Consider the following 24,693-nt stretch of genomic DNA (forward strand, 5'->3'; position numbering starts at 1 on the left):
TTAAGGCAGAAATGTCAAGAGGAACCGCTTATTGCTAGCTAGTTTATACAGGTCAGGAGCATGTATCTTTCCAGGCTTTTTAAGACGAATCTAGCGGCTTGCTTCGGGCACAAACGAAGTGTAAATAAACAAAGCTGTGCATCTGAATAATTCACATGGCGTGACAACGACGCAAACATCTATGATTACTCCTCATTAGCCTCCACTTAACTCACGAGTGTAGTAACCCTCTCAGCTCAGCTGCATTAACATTTTAAATATGGTGAAAGGGACATCTCTGTAAAACGATTAATCCAAATCTGGCGTGCTGCCTTCACCAGATAACAAGCTGGATGTCCAGAAAAACAGCTAAACAACTCTGTACTTCAGCGATTACCTCCTATTAAACAGCTAAGAAAGAGAAAGTTGAAAAATAAAAACTGTTAGAAACAGGCCAGGTGGCCTGGGGGTTACAGGGTCTAACTGATCACCCAAAGGGAGGTAGAATAAAGTCTTGGAGCAAGATTGACGCGATGCAGACACCTTACATCTAAATCAAACATTACATGGAATAATTCACTCAACTTGATTGTGAAATGCTTTTTCAGTTAAAGTAAAAACCGTGTGATGTAATTCAGCAGGGCATTACACTTAAAATGGCTCATAATTGGCTATTTCTGTCCACCGTTGGTACTAGATGGTATGGCATAGCTGCATTTCCCCTTATAAGAAGCACCATGCTGAAGAGAAAGAAGGGAACACCATGTTATAATGACTGTTTTTTACAAACTGCAAATTAGCCTGTTTCTCATGCCTCATTGACTGTGCTCAGGTTGAGGTGGCCTCCGTGGAAACACAGACTGGTCCCCTGTCAGTCACCCCCATGGAGTGTCGTTAGGCCAGGACATACTCACTGCACTGTATCTTTCTTCTTGAGATGGAGGCGCACATCTGTATGGTGATGGCCTACTGAGACTGAAACACTGTGAGGAAACGTGTGCTGCAGACCTCCTATTATGCTAGAGCATAAATAATCAGGTTTAGGGACAGTATCTGGAAAGATGCTGGTTCAAATTCCCCACGTTGTGTTGTTCCTTTTTAAGGGTATTTGACCTCTTGTTTCCATGGGGACTTGTGGGGCTGAAATATAATGAAAAGCAATAGGAAGGTACACAACTTCACAAACACTTCAAAGCGAGGTGGAGTTCTGAGCCATGATTTCAAAGTGATAAAGCTGGTAGAAATCCTGTCTGTCCCTGGATGTTGTATCTGGGTTTTAACCAGGTACACCGTGCTCTTTGATCTCAGTTTACAGAGAGGAGCCGAGGAGTGGGCTCCTTACAGGAGATGGGAGATCAAAGGATGCCCTCCCTCAAAGTGAGTAGGGGATGTGCTGCTGCACTCTGGGACTTATTCAGCTGGTGGGTGGGCAGGTGGGCTGGGAAGGGTGGTCTGTAAACACATGCCACACAAACACATGTGGGTTTCAATATGTTTTTGTTGTTGTTGTTGCAACAACCCCAATCCATTTGCATGTGCGTAACCCAGCTCCAGTTGGAGCCAGGCCAGCCAGGCCAGCCAGCCAGCCAGCCAGCCAGCCAGCCTCTTTCCTGGGAGGGGGACTGCCTTCACTGCTCTTACTAATTTGATCCGTTCCAGCTGAATAACAGACCATTCTCTCTGCTGTTTTCTGTGAGGGAGAAAAAAGAAATTACACAAAAAGAAAAAAATGTATATAATCAGTTTCTTCAGCGAGATCATTGTGGCTGATCACTAAGCAGAACGAGAGAGGGATAAATGCTTTGCTATGCTAGTCTACCGTCACCTCCTGGCATGACATGTTGTTACTGCTTTAATGGCGTCAATTTGCTTTGCTTTGTTTCACCGCTTGTCATCCTTCTTGGTTACAAAGAGGACATGTAATAATAAGTATTTGTCCAGAGAAATATTTAACTTGGGCAATTAGCTAATGCAGTGGTTCCCAAATGGTTTTAGAAGTGATTCACCATTGTGAGGTGTTTTTATGTTGTGAACCTCGGAAAAGGTTGAGTGGGGAAAAAAACATATACAGACCACAAAATATCTTTAATATATCAAGAACATATCTATTGTTGTACTAAAGCCAAGATAGAACAGATCCAAATTTAAGACTGCTGCAGTTGAAATCTTCATCAACCTGTTGCACGCAGTGTGAGTGAACTCCTCACACAGTGAGAGAAGAAGCCTTTTTTAATTAGCAGGTGTTAAGAGGAGCCAGTCTTTAATCATGAAGATGACGAGAGCAGGAGATGAGTTTGCCCTCCAGTCTCTCTGTCTCTGTCAGGCTGATATGAAGAAGAGAGCCGACTACCTCCCTCCATTCATCTGTCAGTTCATCCTTCTATCCCTTTGTCTCTTTGTCGTTCTATCTTTCCGTTTGCCTGTCAGTCCGACTGTCAGGTGATTAATACATTGTTGATATCAACCACCCTGACATTGTCCAAACAGGTGCCCTTTCTGTTAGCACTGTTTTAATCAGGTTATTTTGCATGTCTAACAGGGCTCGAAGCTCCTCGGGGAAATACCGGTGCCGAACACACCAGCATGCTTCTGTGCCAGGACTGCAGTGCTCTGCCTGTGTCGATCAGCCCTTTCACATACTACTAGACCAATATTGTCCTGCGAGCACAAATAGTGTCCTGTGCAATTATGCCCATTCTTACTGACGACACTTTAACAATTGATTTATAATAGGCACCACTTCAATCATTCTGCTCTTGCACTGAGTTATTTTAGGTAGACAGTAAACAACTACTTCTTTTATAGTTTTTTAAAAGACACTCTTGTTTTCAAGGTTTTTACATAGAGCTGTAGGCTCTAGAGTAAGCATTCAGTTTAATAAAGACCTGTTTGTTTTGGAACGTCTTGTTATTTTTTTGGTTCATTTGTGTTTCAGATTAGGATAAAAGTTAAAGGGGAGCATGGCCCCAAATTCCCAAATTGTACTTTTTAGCAAATGGGAGTTGATATACATTGTGTACCTACTGATGTTTTCATGATGAGTCAATAGTTAAACCATCAGCTAACTATAACGAGTCTGTAGTTCAATGATTCATTCACTACAATGACTCCTTACTTGCCCTGTGGTTAGATCTAGATCAGAGTGCCAGTTAACTATTTATCCTACTACTTCAGATTTGCCTGCCAGTTATGATTGTCATATGCCCATGTCTAACTGCCTGCCTGGCTACGTCAGACAGAGTTGCTGTCAGTGGGTTGTTACAGAGCTCCACCCCAATAGTTCTAGTTGTACCAACGCGTACCGCCTGAGGGAGGCTCAGGAGGCAAACTCTGAGATTCTGAATTGAGCGCAGACACCGAAAGTAAATGCTTTTCCATGTTTGATGATGAATTGTGCTCTCCTTCATGACTAGACACATTTTTTGCATGAAGATTCTTGAACGCACTGCTTTGCTTATCACACCTGGACACATGGTTTTGTCAGCCCTCCACCTCATCGTTTGCTCATGTCTTGTTTTAAAATAACGCTGTACACTCGAGGTCTGACGAACAGCTGTTTCTCAACAGATAGAGACAAACAGCCTGGCCCTTTAGTAAAACTAATCAATATTCTTTTGTCCAAGAACCAACACATGAGCAGACATTCATTTTGTACGCTGATGCCATTTTAGCGCTAATAAAAGAAGGCTTTCCAGATGCTAGTAATGAAACAGTTTGATTTTGAATTTAGCGGGAAAGGAAGAGGCTGATAGAGCGGAACCAATTGCTGCAATGTCATAAAAGCTAATTGGCTAATGAAGATTGAAATGTTGTGGGAACTACAACCACGCAATGAAAACCAATGGCATATAACCCGTTTAAATCATGTTTTCCAGTTTTTGCAAATGTGGAAAATAATTAGAAATAAAACACATACACATATGCAATCATTTTAAATAATACACTTGACTTGCTTAGCAATTGTAATGAAATGTTTATCTTTAATAGTTTTTCACATTTTAAGCAAACACTTGCTTACATACTACGGTATGTAGGATATAGCATAATGCGTTACTCTGAGTACTCTGAGTACTGATGCCTTTGGTTGCTAACCTCTGGTCAAGATGTTTGACCAGGCAGGGCTGACTCGTTCTCTTACAGATGCTCTCTAATGACTGCATGTTTCTTCACAGACATCATTAGACACAGCAGCTAAAATAAATCACAACAACCATAATTGGCTTTTAATGTGCCTCTCTGGTAGTTTTCACCCAACGTAGCCAGAACCTGTTTTCATAGGAGCACCGCATGTTAATCAGTAACATCTTGATTATGATTAGTCGAGCAGCAGTAATTGTGAACCCAGTCGTGTGCCATTTCTTCATTAATTATCAAATGCTTCAGATTTCTCTGGAGAGCAGAAGGATGTTTGGGCATAGCATATATCCTTGTCCCCCAACCTCCCTGTCAGGACTCTTGGATGATGCATAGTAACCCCTTAGCTTCGCCGACGAAAAAAATAAGAAAATAAATAAAGACGTCCAACATGTCATCATCATCAACGCAGAAGGACCAATGGCCAGATGTTTATGTCCATTTAGAAAAGTGTTTTGTATTTTAATCAAATGCACAGTATGTGCAAATGCAGTTACAATGACAATATTGTATTCAATGAAGCATTTTCTTGAAATTGTTATGCTGCGCTGCCTTCAGTAAGATTAGGGAACAGTTCAATCAACAGTCTGTTTTTTTGTCACACTTTTGAAGTGGTTTCTAACGCCCTTAAGCAGACGACATAAATGAAATAGAATGTTCCTGGAGACATCAGGAGCTTTCACATTAATATAATGTGCAGGAAGGGAGACCGGTGTTCCTCCCAGGCTGTTCCATTCCCATCCAATCCTATTCATTTAACAGCCTTCCTTAGTCTGCTCACATACTGTACACTGCTATTGATTAGTCCAGTCAGGCACATTAGCAGTGATGGAGGATTGCAGCATTGTATTGCTCCGTCACTGGGAACACGTTCTAATGCAAGTCAGACAGTGGAGTCAAACAGGGGTCTACAACTGGTCAATGTACCACGCAGCGTTCCGGTGCTCCAGCACAAACTGTCACAACTTTGATCATAAGCATCACTGTTTTCATTTAACACAACGTTGGCATTATGAGGCTTTTGTTTAGGCATTATTGGCCTAATAAGCCCGATCGCTTTGAACTTTTCCAAAACCTCAAAGTAGGCTTATTCGGCTGAAGTATGTTTTCAGTAAATATATCATTTCTATCTAGTATTTGTTATTATTGTAAACCTTATTACGAAAAAAGGTGCAGCAGTACTGAACCATTTCTAAACCTGTGCAGTACATACCTTTCTTTCTAGATGCATAATTGAAGTGCCAGATATGGTATTACAGGCTGTGACAGTCAACGCGCAGGTCCAAATGAAAAACACTGTTGACCAGAATGACCAAAATCTAGTACATGCTTCGAATGACACCACTTATTATCTCATAAAAATGTATTCCAATCAATCATTACACAACGGCCCAATAAATACTAACTACAACTGTCCTATAGCATGTTTAACACTCTTTTATATCTATAGGCCATGAACCCTTTATCATTTCTTGGTCGATTCTTTGTAAATAGTAGCTGAGAAATGACTGACTGCTTGGCAAGCAAAAAACACTGCTGTGCTCATTAGTTTAAATGGAGATCAACTTGACCTCAGTTTCATTAAATGTCTCTTGGCAATCGAGAATAAATGTTGAGGGGAATAACACTCAAAAATCTAAATGTTGTGGGTTTTTTCCAGACCTAAGAAAACATGATTTCTGAAATCATTGACATGAACTCTGATTATCCAGTCAGTTTTATCTTTATGAATAATTGTGGAGAGTAAATTTGGAGAGTAAAAAGGGAAGAAAATAACAATCCATCAGATTGTGAACATAATGAAAATTAAAAACAGATTGTAAAATATTTTAATGGCGTCCTTATGGTTAATGTGATTTATTATATTTCATTTCCCCAAGTCCAATAGCAAAACATAGTGCTTTTCAAGGTACACCAATGACCTAGCGAAGGAAGTTATGAGTGAGAGCTGAAGAATCTGCCTGTTTCAAAACTAGAAAACATGAGTATGTCTCATGCTAGGAAAGGTTGGGGACCCCTACAAAGACCAGCTGCGTACTCATCAATATCTCTTCTTCAGACGGGTTGTTGGATTGCAACCTTGACTCCAAGGACGAATGTTGGCTCTTCCGTTAGTTAGGGAGCAGTATGTCCCTGTAGGTGGAAATCCAGCCCTGAACATGAGCCAATGCACCGTACACTGGATGTGTGTGCTACTGTTTGTGTGTGTGTGTTTGTGTGTGTGTTTGTGTGTGTGTTTGTGCGTGTGTTTGTGTGTGTGTGTGTGTGTGTGTGTGTGTGCATGCTTCTGTGTATGTATGTATTTATGTATGCGTATATGGGCAGAATTATCAACCATATCCATGTCTTCCAGCTTTCTGAATACAGATGGGAAGTTCTTAGATGCTGAGGCATTCACTTTTCCTGAGAAGGCATTCGTTAGGCACTCCATAGCTCTGCTTTCCCCTCCGCTGGCATGTTAGTTCAGTCTGCTCTCTCTCAAGGTCAGGCCATTTCATGAGCCTCCCAGGAGTGGGCCTTGACAGCTGATCACAAAGAGGATTGACACACAGGCGCATAGGCTGGTCTGGCACAGACAGATCTAGTCTGTGATCCCTCCCCGTAGGCATCGTACAGTAGGTTTAATGACTTTGACTGACCAGACAATTTATAATGTTACAGAGACCATCTTTTAATGTGCTCTGTCCTTTAAATCTTCCACTTGGTTACATCTTCAGAGGTGTTGATGCAACTCCAACTTGACCTAATCTCCAGCCCCAGTTTCAGCACTGGTAAACACCGTTTACACAGTTTCCAACACAGATGGCCTGAGGATGCTGTATACTGAACAAAGCAGGAGGATCGCCCATGACGACTCACCCCACTGACACCACCCTCATTGTGCTTTGCTAGTATGCACAGAGATCTGAACCAAGATCTTAGCCACTGGCCACACTTTATTGCAATGTGGATATTTGGGTAATACTTGGTTGGCATGTTGATCAAACTTTTTTCACCAACTGAAGATGACAGCCAGACATTTGTAATATTCTGATAATCTAGTCATTAGGATTTCAACCGCTACAGAGTGTTATTTCAATACCACATTGAAAATATTCTGTGCGGTCTAGCATTCACAGACAATTGTTCACATTTCCTAAATGTTATGCACACAGAAATCCTATCACTAGCATTTACACTTAACGCAAAATAGAATACTGCATAGAATAGCCCATTAGACATTCACATAACCTACCTGAGATTTGTCTGGAGAATTGGAAGGAAGGAATATGAAGAACCTGCATAATGATGTGCATGCCATAGGGGAAGTAAGAGGAAAACACTGCATGACACCTTTTTTACTCTTCAGGTAATACCCACTCACACACCCTCTCTCCCTTTCTCCCTCCCTCTGTCTGCCTCTCTCTTATTAATGCACACACGCACACACACAACAACAAGTCTCTCCCACAAACACAAACTGCAACCGACTTTCACAATGTTAGACAGTAAATTTATGGAGCACTATTGAATTTCAATTATTGAAGCCTACGTATAAAATCCTATCATTGATGTACATGAGCCGCACACCATTTTAATGAACTATTATATCTTACTGTGATTATCATATGTGCCCAGATCAACAATTGATTGGTAGCCTGCTTCAGCTGATAACATAACTGAACAAGATTTTTGTTATCAGCCACCTGGGATTTGTATAAAGGAACCCACTACCAATTTTTGTGAGAGAGTGAACCTAAATTGTTGGGTCATATTTTTTTCTTACTATTTGAGCTACAGACATTTTCTGGGCTACTGACAAAGTAGGATCCGTAATTACTCTCTGAAAGGTTGTATGACATCAAACTTGCACAGCTTATTCAAATTGCCTGTGCTCTTGATTATAGGCTTACCAGACAATTAAATGACACAATGTTTTAATTTAGTGCGCTCTAAGACACCAGTGGCAGCCAATAAGAGAGACCCATAAAATATATTTGTAGTTCATGGGAAACTCATGCAAAACATATATGCACATACAGTATATGTAGAGGATTTCTCAACATATATTTACATATGTGCTCTGAATATGTTCCTGAAATACATAACTTGTGTTTCTCACAATATAATAATAAAATGCATGTCATATATTTAATGTTGAATATTATGTGTTCAAATAATGAAATATATGAATATGCAGTACTTTAAGCATTGCTCATCAACAAATCATGGAATTATCCTTCAAGACATAATTTTCCAGAGAATCTCCTTGTTATAGTGAGTTTAACTAATAATCGTTGGCAAAATGGGGAGCAAACCAACACAATCACCGGTCTAGGCCATATTGCATTCCATTAATTAATTACTGTGAAAAAAACAATTAATATATTTTACAAACAAGAGCCGATTTGTAAATTGTACATTATGTATTTACCATAATTTCTATTAAATACAGTGTAAATGCAAGTAAAGAAACACCTGTTGAGAGTCAGTCATCTTAATTTAATAAGGACCTTTATTCACAGTATCACACAACTGCCAGTGTCACAATATAATGATAAATGTTTAGTAAATACACCAAAGTTTTGACTTTAGTCACTGTCAAGCAGCATATAGCACCTTTTCCAGTTTCAATATAATGAACCACTTTGTACTCCAAGTTCACACTTCCAAAGCGACTAATTATGAAAACAATATGCATACATTTTACATTTTATCATGAATGCCATTCCTCTCTGTAAAAGTACTTAAAAGAAATGACTAGATAACATAATAAACACATGACAGGAAACAATACAAATATGGAAATATATCAGTTAGATGTAAATGCTAAATGTACATTACCATCTATAATTTTGTCATTTATGTAAATATATTTACATGTATTTAAGACATATTACAGCATATTTGAAAAAGACCAAAATCGAATATGTTATATATGTATGACATTTATGGCCATACATTAGTAATACATAAAATGCATATATTAGTATATGTTTATGTTTAAAAAAAATATAGGCACATACAGTAGATATAAAAAGTTTACACACCCCTGTTAAAATGCCATATTTTTGTGATGTAAAATAATGAGACAAAGATAAATCATGTCAGAACTTTTACCACCTTTAATGTGACCTATAACGTGAACAATTCAATTGAAAAACAAACTCAAATCTTTGAAAAAAATTATAAAATAATCACAATAACCCGGTTGCATAAGTGTGCACACCCTTAAACTAATACTTTGTTGAAGCACCTTTAGATTTTATTGCAACACATTCTATTAGCATGGCATATCTTGAAGCCGGAATATTTTCCCACTCTTCTTTGCAAAAGCACTCCAAATCTCCTGTGCACAGCCCCCTTTAGATCACCCCACAGATGTTCAATTGGATTCAGGTCTGGGCTCTGGCTGGGCTATTCCAAAACGTGAATCTTCTTCTGGTGAAGCCATGCTTTTGTGGATTTGGATGTGTGCTTTGGGTCCTTGTTGTGCTGAAAGGTGAACTTCCTGTCCATCTTCAGCTTTCTAAAGGACGCCTGAAGGTTTTGTGCCAAAATTGCCTGATATTTGGAACTGTTCACCACCATGCTTCAATGTGTTTCATTTTGTTCTTTGGGTGATGTGCAGTGTTATTTTTGCGCCAAACATACCTTTTGGAATTATGGCCAAAAAGTTCAACCTTGGTTTCATCAGACCATAACACATTTTCCCACATGCTTTTGGGAGCCCATTCATATGAAGAATACGGGAGATTGTTGTCACATGTAGCACATAGACAGTACGTGCCAGAAATTCCTGCAGTTCCTTTAAAGAGGCTTCCACTTAGCCCTAGTGGAAGCCTCCCTGACCAGTTTTCTTCTAGTCTTTTCGTCAATTTTGGAGGGATGTCCAGTTCTTGGTAATGTCTCTGTTGTGCCATATTTTCTCCACTTGATAATGACTGTCTTCACTGTGTTCCATGGTATATCTAATGCTTTGGAAATTCTTTTGTACCCTTCTCCTGACTGATATCTTTCAACAATGAGATCCCTCTGATGCTTTGTAAGCTCTCTGCGGACCATGGCTTTTGCTCTGAGATGCAACTAAGAAAATGTCAGGAAAATCCTACAAGATCTACTTTCTTTGTGATTAATCAGAGTCACTTTAAATGATGGCATGTGTGTAATGACTTCTATTTAACATTTGAATGTGATTTGGGGAGGGGGGGGGGTTATAGTCAGATCTAGTTAGGAACAGTCTGATAACTTGCTAACATAATGTAACATAGAACTGAAGTGAAATATGTCCTGTGAAGTAAAAATGCAGCAGAATGAGCACATTGAGAGGCCAAAATGTTTAATAGGTCTGAAAACAGTGACAGCGACAATGACAGCAGCTTCGAGTGAGAAAGGGAGGGACGATAGTGATGATCCAGGTCTGACAGCAGCTAACAGCAAGATCTCGTTATACCTTACTTGGGGATTTGATCTAGCAACCTTTCGGATTAATGGGCAGATGATCATTGAGCAAAGTTGCGTGCCGCCCTACATGAAATAGATTTTAAATGAGTAGACATTAAATGAAGGTTTCAATGTGAATACAACATATTCAACATAAATAAACCAATTGCCTGTGAATGAAAAGCAAAATCATATTATGGTCTTCAATTTGAGATGTATGTCTTTGCAGAGCAGACGGTATACAGCCGTATTGAAAACACTCCAAAATGATCACACAATCTGACTGCATGTTTCGAACCGTACACAGAGACAGTGTGTTCTGTGAAGTTCAATACTATACTGCAACAAGCCATGACAAGACACCAAACATCTGTCTCGGCAAGAGCTCTTATACTCTGTAAACTTCCATCTCTCTATTGCTTTGTCTCTTTCTGTATCTCTTTATACCTCTATTGCTCTTACTCAGAAATTAATGTACTAATCGACCGGCATGTATATAAATGTTCTGCCCAGAACAGTGGGACAGCAATGAACCAAACAATAGATACAGGTGAAACGTAGATATTTGGTTGCATTGACAACAAAACACAATTGGCTATCCAGTTTATCTGCACGTTTATCATTAAAATGATGGATTTATATCTCCATGTTCCATGAAATGTTAAAGAATCAGCTGTGCTTATTCTGCATTGGAAGAGGCAGCTCTGTGTCTACTTTTAGCTGAACCCTGGGTTGCATTAACACATTAGCTTAAGACATTGGCAAATGCTACACAGGCATAATCAATGTTGTGTATGCTAGTACAATGTATGGTATTTAACATATAAAGTATGGTTACATTATATTTGCTCTGTTAAATCTACCCTTTGAGATTACTTCAATTGCAAGTGTGAGTCGAGATCTCTCAGTGATGATTCACCCAATGTCACTCTGGCACTAGTTAGTGACAAATATCAAAGCTAGTGGTGCTTGGTTAAAACCCAGGATGTGAGGACTTGGATATATTGTAGATGCAGATCGATGTAGACTCTCCAGAAGTGCTGATCAGCCTTTTTTTTTTGCAGTTTTTTATGTATTTAATTTCAACATCATGCTTTTCTAATTTCAGTCTTAGGGATGATTTACAGTTTTTTATTAAGTCCAAGGGAGGGTCATTTAATTTTATAATTTTATAATAATATAATTTTTGGCTTTTCGGTCAGTCCCTCTTTGTGCTTGGTGTATCATGGATGTAACGCAATATATAGTGGAAAGGCTTGAAAAAGCTTAAAAACAATAACTTTAACTAAGTTCTCTATTCAAGAGTCTTAGAGTTTCTTTGTATTCTTTGTTCGCTTTTGATTGTCTTGAAATATTCTATGAACTTTCAGAGATTAAGGGAGATGGTCCTTTGTAGGAAATGGGAGTGGAATTAATAATGTGTTGGAGGAGTGGCTACTACTGAATGTAGAGAACAGTCCACATGGATGGTTAAACTATCAGTATGAATGTGGAGAACAGTCCATGTGGATGGTTTGACTATCAGTATGAATGTAGAGAACAGTCCATGTGGATGGTTTGACTATCAGTATGAATGTAGAGAACAGTCCCTGTGGATGGTTAGACTATCAGTATGAATGTAGAGAACAGTCCATGTGGATGGTTTGACTATCAGTATGAATGTAGAGAACAGTCGATGTGGATGGTTAGACTATCAGTATGAATGTAGAGAACAGTCCATGTGGATGGTTTGACTATCAGAATGAATGTAGAGAACAGTCCATGTGGATGGTTTGACTATCAGTATGAATGTAGAGAACAGTCCATGTGGATGGTTTGACTATCAGTATGAATGAACAGTCCATGTGGATGGTTAGACTATCAGTATGAATGTAGAGAACAGTCCATGTGGATGGTTAGACTATCAGTATGAATGTAGAGAACAGTCCATGTGGATGGTTTGACTATCAGAATGAATGTAGAGAACAGTCCATGTGGATGGTTAGACTATCAGTATGAATGTAGAGAACAGTCCATGTGGATGGTTAGACTATCAGTATGAATGTAGAGAACAGTCCATGTGGATAGTTAGAATATCAGTATGAATGTAGAGACAATTTATTAATCTGCATTCCTGAAGGCTCAGGGAGGGTGATGTGAAAATATATTTTTCTTGGAGGAGGGTCAACCATTTTCATATTTTCGGGGGGCTTTATCCTCCGGATACCCCATGTCATAAATTACGAATAGTCCCTAATCGTCATGTAGCCTAATCCTGTGTGTGACCTTTTCTGGAAAAAACAGAGGTAATTTCCAAGCAGATTCAATGTGAAAATGCACTGAAAAATGTTGTTGAAACCCAAGGGGGGTACCCTTAAACACTCACCCAGGGGAAATGTGTAAAGGAGATTTATACAATGTGATCTATAGGGGTGGTAACAGGAGGCTCTCTCTGCTTGATAATGTATGTTTCAGGGTCAACATTTCCTTAGGCAGTACTGGCCTGGCTAAACACCACATTCCTCCAGGGGAGCTGATAGGATGGATGGGTGGTATTAATGAGCTGTAAAGGGCTCGGTGGCTCCTGCCTGTGTCTAAGCACTGAGCCCCGTTGTGCCTGGACTACCTCTGGAGACCAAGGCTAGATGCTCTGGTCCACACACTCTTTAATTAAGCCAAATCATTGCCCTGCAGACAGATGTAGAGGCTTTTATTTCATGCCTTAACACAGCCTAATAGCTTCGAGTCCTGTTGCCTTTCACCTGGAGCTGTCTGTCAGTGGACTTGCAGACCCCATGGAGTGTGTGGTGGGAGACCTATGTGTAGTCATGGATGCTTGTGTCACCCATAATGGACTACGTATTCCTACGTGGATGTACAGCACTTGTGGGTATCAGATGGCAGAGGCAGATCAAAGGGCAGAGGCAGATCAGAGGGCAGAGGCAGATCAGAGGGCAGAAGCAGATCAGAGGGCAGATCAGAGGGCAGATCAGAGGGCAGAGGCAGATCAAAGGGCAGAGGCAGATCAGAGGGCAGAAGCAGATCAGAGGGCAGATCAGAGGGCAGAGGCAGATCAAAGGGCAGAGACAGATCAGAGGACAGAGGCAGTTCAGAGGGCAGAGGCAGATCAGAGGGCAGAGGCAGATCAGAGGGCAGAGGCAGAGAGAGGAAAAGAGATTGAGGGAGGTGGAGGGAGGGTGGGTGGGTGGGGAGCCAGTCTATTGAAATGTCAGCAGGATTAAGTGTTGGAGGCAGCCAGTTTGCTACCACTAATCTGGCTCTGAGGAGGAAACATCAGCGCCACAGGGAGTGAGTTCTGCCCCCTCCGTCTCCCTGAATCTCCTTACTCCTTCCAAGGAACACATCACTACCCATGTGTGAATATTTAAATGTATCATTACTTTTGAATGATTGCTTTAGCATTTACCAGCATATGAGTTCCAATGTTTGGGTGTGTGTGTTCAGGCGAATAGTTGAAATTACCCCTTAAATAAAATGCACCTACTAAGAAAACATACGAGTTAGAGGTTGGGGCTGATGTGTATTCAGGCAGAGGAGGAGAAGCTTGGTGATTTCCAGGCATGCTAAACAGACAAGTCTAGGATGAGGAACAGTGCTCTCAGTACAGTAATGAGATGATGAGACTCCACTGGAGATGACACCCTCAAGCCAAGGAATGATTAGCATAGCCAATCATAACCAAGCCACCACAGCAGAGTGGCTCAACAAGTTACTGCTCAGTGAAGCAAATATATTTCCTGGCTGGCCAGATGAACAAACTAAGATGACTAAATAGGAGAAATAGATACAAAACTTTATCTTTCATTGACATTATTTTCCTTAATATCATTTATACCCCTGGCCTTCTTTGATTTATATATAGTTAGAGCAGGAAATAATTGGACACTGACACAATTTTCATTATTTTGGCTCTGTACGCAGCCACAATGGATTTAAAATGCAACAACAATATATCAATATATCTTTATACACTTCAGAATTCATCCGTCTGATTCTGTCTTCTATCACATCATCAATAAACACTAGTGACCCAGTGCCATTCTAAGCCATGGATGCCCATGCCATCACACTGCCTCTACCATGTTTTACAGATGATGTGGTATGCTTCGGATCATGAGCCGTTCCAAGCCTTCTCCATATATTTTTCTTTCCATCATTCTGGTACAGGTTGATCTTAGTTTCATCTGTCCAAATAATGCTGTTATTTAAATGTTTTTTAGTAAAATCTGGCCTTTCTATTCTTGACCTGGCCTTTCTATTTCTATTCTATTCTTGCAACTTGTGGTGAACCCTCTGTATTTGCCCTTGTGAAGTCTTCTCTTTATGGTATACTTGGATAATGATATGCCTACCTCCTGGAGAGTGTTTTCACTTGGCTGGATGTTGTGAAGAGGTTTTTCTTCTCCATGGAAAGGATCCTACGATCATCCACTACTGTTGTCCTCCTTGGACGTCCAGGCCAAACTGTTGATATGCCCACTCCTAATGTTTCTGATATCTCCCTGATGGATTTTATTTGCAGCCTAAGGATGGCCTGTTTCACTTGCATTGAGAGCTCCTTTGACTTCATGGTGTGGTCTCACAGCAACAGCTTCCAAATGTGAATGCCACACCTGGAATCAACTCCAGACCTTTAACCTGTTTAATTGATGAAGAAATAACGTATAGCCCACACCTGTCTGTGAAACAGCTTTTGAGTCAATTGTCCAATTACTTTTTGTCCCTTGAAAAAGAGGGGGATACATATTAAAGAGCTGTAATTTCTAAACCCTTCTTCCAATTTGGATGTGAATACTCCTAAATTAAAGCTGAGAGACTGCACTTTAAGGCCATAGTCATTATTTAACTGTTACTTGAATATATTTTGGTAAACAGCCAGAATAACAAAACTTGTGTCAGTGTCCAATTATTTCCAGACTTAACTGTATTTGGTATTATTTGAAACAATGGTATAATAGACCTTGAAAAATCCAGTGTAACACACACATGCAATGTGGCTGAACAGATAGCGTAAAATAACTAATTAGAGGTTGTTCCTAAACTTGAGAGTTATAAAAATAATAATATTTGTTTTTGTTAACACCCATTTTCAGATTTTTTTATTTACAGCAACCATAGCTTACCATAAACACAGAGGGATACCTAAGCAAAGGTGTGAGTGGTACAGCAAACCACAAAGAATATAATGTTTCACAGACTGCATAGTCTAACTGATGTATTCAGTAGGTTGAATAACCATTAGGTCCCGGTGTTCGTTTTTCTGACTTCAGGGAAAAAAAGAGGTTGGTGAATCTGAACTAATTAGAATGTATTGCTAGCTGTGAAGGTCTTTTCCTTAATCTTGTATTCTGGTGAAACACCGAATTCCAAAAGCCCTATGCAATGCAATATAAAATATCTTATATCGCAGAACCAGGCAGCAATTCATAACAAAACGTCATGACATTAAGCTGTCTCATAGACAAGTCACCTACACCTTTCTGACTATATGTCATCTTTTGTCTTCCGTTAGACTGGGAACCTATCAATCGGACATTATAGGATGATTCAGATTAGTCTCTCTAGTTTGCTGGAGTTCCTGTGATTTTCTTAGTTCCAGGCAGTGACTGTCTTATAATATAACTGGTCATTATCATGCAGGTATGAACCATGGGGATGTGGGGGGATTTGCAGTATCTGGAAACAGAGGATAACGGTGAAATCCCATTAACTCGCCTGTATTTTCTGAGACAAAACACTCTTCTTACCAAACACTTTTCTCTCCCCCTGTTTGGACTCAGTTTCATATCAGCTTCTCAGAGCTCACTGCTGCTGTAGGGAGATACTTTGCTGTTGACATTTTTATCTCTTTTCAGGCTCTCTGGTCTCAGTTTGAACAGTGTTATAGTAATGATCTGACAAAACACCATATTCTATCATCACAACACAGATTTCAGACATATCTTGGGTCCACAAAAAAGACCTAAGGATCTTCTAGAAGAAGAGGTCTAACCCAAACAATCAAGTTGTCTTTCCATAAATGTCACTATAATCCGCATTATTTGTCTTTCTCCTGCCTGACCACCACAGGGTTCATACTAACGCTACATTATATTATTTCTAATAGGAAGATATACTTTATTATTAAACATTTCACATCTGATTTTCATCATTTAGCAGGGCCATATGTCCCTCAGCCCCATGTTCTCTCAGCCCCATGTTCTCTCAGCCCCATGTTCTCTCAACCCCATGTTCTCTCGGCCCCATGTTCTCTCGGCCCCATGTTCTCTCAGCCCCATGTTCCCTCAGCCCCATGTTCTCTCGGCCCCATGTTCTCTCGGCCCCATGTTCTCTCGGCCCCATGTTCTCTCGGCCCCATGTTCCCTCAGCCCCATGTTCCCTCAGCCCCATGTTCTCTCAGCTCCATGTTCCCTCAGCCCCATGTTCCTCAGCCCCATGTTCTCTCAACCCCATGTTCTCTCAGCCCCATGTTCTCTCGGCCCCATGTTCTCTCAGCCCCATGTTCCCTCAGCCCCATGTTCTCTCAGCCCCGTGTTCTCTCAACCCCACGTTCTCTCGGCCCCATGTTCTCTCGGCCCCATGTTCTCTCGGCCCCATGTTCCCTCAGCCCCATGTTCCCTCAGCCCCATGTTCTCTCAGCCCCATGTTCTCTCAGCCCTATGTTCCCTCAGCCCCATGTTCTCTCAGCCCCATGTTCTCTCAACCCCATGTTCTCTCAGCCCCATGTTCCCTCAGCCCCATGTTCTCTCAGCCCCATGTTCCCTCTCAGCCCCATGTTCTCTTAGCCCCATGTTCCCTCAGCCCCATGTTCTCTCAACCCCATGTTCTCTCAGCCTCATGTTCCCTCAGCCCCATGTTCCCTAACCCCATGTTCCCTCAGCTCAATGTTCGCTCAGTACCATGTTCCCTCAGCCCCATGTTCCCTCAGCCCCATGTTCTCTCAGCCCCATGTTCTCTCAGCCCCATGTTCCCTCAGCCCCATGTTCTCTCAGCCCCATGTTCTCTCAACCCCATGTTCTCTCAGCCCCATGTTCCCTCAGCCCCATGTTCTCTCAGCCCCATGTTCCCTCAGCCCCATGTTCTCTTAGCCCCATGTTCCCTCAGCCCCATGTTCCCTCAGCCCCATGTTCTCTCAACCCCATGTTCTCTCAGCCTCATGTTCCCTCAGCCCCATGTTCCCTAACCCCATGTTCCCTCAGCTCAATGTTCGCTCAGTACCATTTTCCCTCAGCCCCATGTTCTCTCAGCCCCATGTTCCCTAACCCCATGTTCCCTCAGCTCAATGTTCGCTCAGTACCATGTTCCTTCAGCCCATGTGTTTCCTCAGCCCCATCATTTCCCATAGCTCCAGTGCAGGACTCTACCAAACCCTTTAATGTTATGATGCAAAAAATAATTGAAAAATTTATTACTAATAGAATTCATTTGTAAATGCCTAGATTTCAATTTGAGAGACTCTGTCATAAGAGTAATATGCACCATGTCTTCATCTAAATTCATAATTGATCACCAACGTCTCTGTAGTTGTGTAAATCAAGGTTGTCATCTCCATGCGTATCTATTATGGCCAATGAATTGTTAGCGTTGAGGGCTAAAGATGAATACTTTACAAACAACTGTCAATCTTATTATTTACCCAGCTTCTCTGGTGTAAAACCCAACTAGGATAAATGTTGCTTGTTGTTCACATCTCAGAACAGTAGATTCTGAAATCATGTAGAAGAAAACACTGGCCCATAATTTGGACAAAGACGATAATAATATCACAAGCGATAATGCAGATTGAAGCCAATAATTTATTTTGCTACATTGAAAATGTATCCATGTGGTTACATATCCAATTTTATCCACCAGAAAAAGAAAATATTATTGTCAAATATGTATAACTTAGGCATCATGCTTATGAATGACATGGTTAATATGGATGGTAAGTCACATAGAGAATTCACAGCAATTATTGAATGATGTCTTTTGGTACTGTCCAGGATACTTAAAGTACCAGAATTTGGGTCTTGGAAATTTCAGTGCTGGAGTACCTGGAAAACCACATATTTTTGGGAGAAAGCACTTTAAAAAAGTATTTGAAATTAGAATCTCATAACTGAGCACAATTTCCCCTGTTCTAAATCCAAAAATAAGCTCAAATAATGGCTGTGAAATTATATGTATTGCGAAATCATTTTTCAACCTATTAGAAGTGGCTCCATAGTGACACAGCAGCCTAAAGTGCTGCTGTGTCACTCTTGTAGAGCCAAGCTGCCCTCCACAGTCTAGGATTGAGTGTTGACTCTGCTGCTGGATGATGCATGGCTGGGAACTCCATGGGGCGATGCATATTGACCAAATGACTCATAAAAGAAATGCCTAAACACATCTGGGATTTACTGTTCGGCAAATGTATACATACTGTAAAGTAAAAATATCACAAGCCGTACCTACAGTTCACCACTGCCACTCAACAACTTGGGTCAGCACTAAGATAAGATCGACATTTTGAAAAGAACACTTGGTCTGCCGTCAGCATTTTTCCCATCCAAGCAGTGTTTAATTAAGATAATACAGAACAGTGTGGGTAGGGAGCTTCTGATAAGGTGAGTAAGCTACCATCACTGATACATGTATCATCTTTTAAACAGCACTGACAACAGGCTGGGGGGAGATTGTAACTCAGCCTACTTCTCCGTTTGATCTCTGGTAGATACAGTGGGGAGAACAAGTATTAGATACACTGCCGATTTTGCAGGTTTCCGACTTACATAGCATGTAGAGGTCTATCATTTTTATCATAGGTACACTTCAAAAATCCTGAAAATCACATTGTATGATTTTTTAAAAATTATTTTATTGCATGACATAAGTATTTGATCACCTACCAACCAATAAGAATTGTTAGTTTTTCTTTAAGAAGCCCCCCTGTTCTCCACTCATTACCTGTATTAACTGCACCAGTTTGAACTCGTTACCTGTATAAAAGACACCTGTCCACACACTCAATCAAACAGACTCCAACCTCTCCACAATGGCCAAGACCAGAGAGCTGTGTAAGGACATAAGGGATAAAATTGTAGACCTGCACAAGGCTGGGATGGGCTACAGGACAATAGACTAGCAGATTGGTGAGAAGGCAACAACAGTTGGTGCAATTATTAGAAAATGGAAGAAGTTCAAGATGATGGTCAATCTCCCTCGGTCTGGGGCTCCATGCAAGATCTCACCTCGTGGGGCATCAGTGATCATGAGGAAGGTGAGGGATCAGCACAGAACTACACGGCAGGACCTGGTCAATGACCTGAAGAGAGCTGGGACCACAGTCTCAAAGAAAACCATTAGTAACACACTACGCAAGGTCCCTGCTCAAGCCAGCGCATGTCCAGGCCTGTCTGAAGTTTGCCAATGACCATCTGGATGATCCAGAGGAGGAATGGGAGAAGGTCATGTGGTCTGATGAGACAAAAATATAACTTTTTGGTCTAAACTCACCATGTTTGGAGGAAGAAGAAGGATGAATACAACCCCAAGAACACCATCCCAACCGTGAAGCATGGAGGTGGAAACATCATTCTTTGGGGATGCTTTTCTGCAAAGGGGACAGGACGACTGCACCGTATTGAGGGGAGGATGGATGGGCCATGTATCGCGAGATCTTGGCCAACAACCTCCTTCCCTCAGTAAGAGCATTGATGATGGGTCGTGGCTGTGTCTTCCAGCATGACAATGACCTGAAACACACAGCCAGGGTAACTAAGGAGTGGCTCCGTAAGAAGGATCTCAAGGTCCTGGAGTGGCCTAGCCAGTCTCCAGACCTGAACCCAATAGAAAATATTTGGAGGGAGCTGAAAGTCCGTATTGCTCAGCGACAGCCCCGAAACCTGAAGGATCTGGAGGTCTGTATTGAGGAGTGGGCAAAAATCCCTGCTGCAATGTGTGCAAACCTGGTCAAGAACTACAGGAAACGTATGATCTCTGTAAATGCAAACAAATGTTTCTGTACCAAATTTTGAGTTCTGCTTTTCTGATGTATCAAATATAATGTCATGGAATAAAATGCTAATTAATTATTTACAAATCATACAATGTGATTTTCAGGATTTTTAGATTCCGTCTCTCACAGTTGAAGTATACCTATGATAAAAATTATAGACTTCTACATGCTTTGTAAGTAGGAAAATCTGCAAAATCGGCAGTGTATCAAATACTTGTTCTCCCCACTGTACCTTTGTGTTGGCAGCAGCATCCGTTTTGCAGACGTAGCATGCATTTTCCTGGATAAGTACCTGAGAGACCATGGTTCTAATTAGAACAGTGCAGTGAGCTGTAGGCTAATGGCCAGGCAGGCATCTCTTCCTCACTCTTGTTCTTTGTGGGAATTTGAAAACTCAGTCCTATCGAACACTGGTTGAAATACACAGTTTTACAAGTGAGTTGCTCCTCCAAGTTAGGTGTTTAAAGGGGGATTCTTCTTTAGAGAAGCAACTTCAGAGAATGCATCTTCCCCATACTGTAGATACCCCAGTAAAGTGACAACTAAACACCACAGAGAACCAAACACAATCTAACTCAACAGAACTGGGTCTAAGAGTGAGGTTTTCTGGTAGTGTGTCTACATATGGTAATCATGTGTCTGCTATGCCCCAGTCTGGTCCTTCAAAAAGTCACGTTAGTGGAATTCAATTGAAACTGTAATTGAGCTTTAAAAACACCTTTATACTAATAGGGGTTTTAAAATTCCAAATCAAGTTGCTAAATGATACATTTTATGAACATTGGAAAACAATACAGTATCTCTCAAAAGTGAGTACATCCCTCACGTTTTTATAAATATTTGAGTATATCTGTTCATGTGACAACACTGAAGAAATGACACTTTGCTACAATGTAAAGTAGTGAGTGTACAGCTTGTATAACAGTGTAAATTGACTGTCCCCTCAAAATAACTCAACACACAACCATTAATGTCTAAACCGCTGACAACAAAAGTGAGTACAACCCTAAGTGAAAATGTCTAAATTGGGCCCAATTAGCCATTTTCCCTCCCCAGTGTCATGTGACTCGTTAGTGTTACAAGGTCTCAGGTGTGAATGGGGAGCAGATGTGTTAAATTTGTGGTCATCGCTCTCACACTCCCTCATACTGGTCACTAGAAGTTCAACATGGCACCTCATTGCAAAAAACTCTCTGAGGATCTGGAAAAAATTATTGTTGCTCTACATAAGATGGCCTAGGCTATAAGAAAATTACCCTGACATTTAGCTGCAGGATGGTGGCCAAGACCATACAGTGGTTTAACAAGACAGGTTCCACTCAGAACAGGCCTCGCAATGGTCGACCAAAGAATTTGAGTGCACATGCTCAGTGTCATATCCAGAGGTTGTCTTTGGGAAATAGACGTATGAGTGCTGCCATCATTACTGCAGAGGTTGAAGGGGTGGGGGGGTCAGCCTGTCAGTGCTCAGACCATACGCTGCACACTGCATCAAATTGGTCTGCATGGCTGTCGTCCCAGAAGGAAGTCTCTTCTAAAGATGATGCACAAGAAAGCCCTCAATCAGTTTGCTAAAGACAAGCAGACTAAGGATTACTGGAACCATGTCCTGTGGTCTGATGAGACCATACTGGAGACTGGGCCTCAGGGCAGTATTCCAACATGTTAATGACCAAAAACACACCTCCAAGACGACCACTGCCTTGCTAAAGAAGCTGAGGGTAAGAGTGATGGACTGGCCAAGCATGTCTCCAGACATAAACCCTATTGAGCATCTGTGGGGCATCCTCAAACGGAAGGTGGAGGAGCGCAATGTCTCTAACTTCCACCAGCTCCATGATGTCGTCATGCCGGAGTGGAAGAGGACTCCAGTGGCAACCTGTGAAGCTCTGGTCAACTCCTTGCCCAAGAGGGTTAAGGCAGTGCTGGAAAATAATGGTGGCCACACAAAATATAGACACTTAGGGGTGTACTCACTTTTGTTGCCAGCATTTTAGACATTAATGGCTGTGTGTGGAGTTGAGGGGACAGCAAATGTACACTGTTATACAAGCTGTACACTCACTACTTTGCATTGTAGCGAAGTGTCATTTCTTCAGTGTTGTCACACGAACAGATCTACTTTATATTTACAAAAATGTGAGGGGTGTACTCACTTTTGTGAGATACTATATATTAGCTTTGTACAAATTGCAACTTTAGGGTAAAGACTTAGGCTGGTTGTTTAGGAATCAAACACACAGTAATTAATTTAGGGTTGAGTGTTCTTCATTCCATTGTTTGGAGCTTATGTGTATTCGTGAGCATTGGTGTGCTATATAAACGAAATTCCATGTGTTCGTGTCAGTGTGTCTTTAGGCATGGTCTCTGATAAACAGACTAGCATATCGTTCTGCTTTCAGTAAACAGTAGAAATTAGCTCTATCTGTTAAAGGTCAGTGTTTCTGTGAACAGAGCAACAGACTGCACAGGCTGATGTACAACTTGGCTGACATTTCTCATAACTCACAGACCGCTTTTCCTTTTATCTGTTCCATTCAGAACAGAAACACACTGGCCGAGGAGCTGAGGAGATGAGGGAACGTGGATGGATTGATTAGTGAGGAAGGGGATTTGGGGAATTGGGAGTCAATTGGAAATCATTAATTCATTAATAAAAGTAATTGATCAGAAAACCCACCCTATGTCGTGGTCTAACTTTACTGTTTTATTTATAATTCATTGAGAATATATTTCATTATATTTTGAATATATTTATTTATTTTCACTTTTACATAATGGACTGTTTTGGTGTTGATCAGCGGCACAAACGACTAATTAAATCCATTTTTATTTCATGTTGTCAAAAAGGCAAATAATTTTGAGAGGCACTGTAGGAAAGAAATGAATTGAAAAGGAATTGGATAGTTGAAGAGCTTTTGGTTGGGGCGATGAATCTCTGGTCAGGAGGAATAAAGGGAAGCCTGCAGTGTAATGAGAAATGTCGGTTGAGGAAGAGTGGATTTGACAAAGAGAAGTGTCTGGCCACATCATGTCTCCAACAGACATCATATCTCCAATCAGGTGTCCTGCATAACATTTGCTCCTCTAAAGATCCTGAACACCAGGTGAAGGCCATCTGCCCCACCCTCCTGTTCTCACCTGAAGAGGTGTGAAAATCTAAGCAAATTAGAATGTAACTAAATGCATGATATTGTGGACATTTTGTCTGTAGTGTTTGGATTTCCCCTGTTCCCGATAAAGGGCTGAATAGTCTGATATGCTTTATTGTACTGTACAGGTTATGGATCAAACCTTACAAGAACATTGTAGAATGTTTGGCCATGTTGCATGTCTGACAACAACTGGCAGCAATGGCCCATCCATTTGGTAATTTTGCATTGGTTAAGGGGCACAGTTCCTGTTCTTTTTTTTCATTGAGTTTGCCAATGTAAAGCAATGCTAATTACTATTTGGGGGAGTGTTTTAGATATGTCTGCTTTTAGGATAAATAGTCATATCTCAAAAAAGTTATTTGAGTCTGTCATCATTAAAGAGACCCCCAACGCAGGTTGTAGTCTTGTTTAAGAGTTTGACATTGTTAAAGAGACCTCCCAACATGCTGTGTTGTAGTCATATTTAAGGGTTTGTTCTTGTTAAAGAGACCTCCCAACATGCTGTGTTGTAGTCTTGTTTAAGAGTTTGTTCTTGTTAAAGAGACCTCCCAACATGCTGTGTTGTAGTCATATTTAAGGGTTTGTTCTTGTTAAAGAGACCTCCCAACATGCTGTGTTGTAGTCATATTTAAGGGTTTGTTCTTGTTAAAGAGACCTCCCAACATGCTGTGTTGTAGTCATATTTAAGGGTTTGTTCTTGTTAAAGAGACCTCCCAACATGCTGTGTTGTAGTCATATTTAAGGGTTTGTTCTTGTTAAAAGACCTCCCAACATGCTTTGTTGTGGTCTTGTTTAGGAGTTTGTCATCATTAAAGAGACCTCCCAAGTCCCAACACGTGTTGTTGTAGTCCTGTTTAGGGGTTTGTTCTCGTTAAAGAGATCCCCTAAAATGTTGTGTTGTGGCTTACTATTTAGGAGTTCGTTCTCGTTAACGAGACCTCCTGACACGTGTTGTAGCCTACTATTTACCCAACGACTTGTAAATATGTTCTGCATTGTAACTGTATAATTGGATTGGAA

General features: G+C 40.9%; 1 protein-coding gene across 2 annotated transcripts in view; it reads left to right on the forward strand.

Annotated features, from left to right (window-relative positions):
- Positions 1–24,693, forward strand: part of sez6b (seizure related 6 homolog b) — a 121,844-nt gene that overhangs the window by 14,100 nt on the left and 83,051 nt on the right. Inside the window, exon 2 of one of the 2 annotated variants that reach the window (XM_020048098.3) lies at positions 1,288–1,356. The exons of the other annotated variant lie outside the window; for it this stretch is intronic. Within the exon in view, the coding sequence (XP_019903657.3) occupies positions 1,288–1,356 (69 nt within the window). The remainder of the gene's footprint in view (positions 1–1,287; positions 1,357–24,693) is intronic. 2 annotated transcript variants of the gene reach the window in all.

The sequence above is a fragment of the Esox lucius genome, chromosome 1 (genome assembly GCF_011004845.1).
Source record: "Esox lucius isolate fEsoLuc1 chromosome 1, fEsoLuc1.pri, whole genome shotgun sequence".
NCBI lineage: Eukaryota > Metazoa > Chordata > Actinopteri > Esociformes > Esocidae > Esox > Esox lucius.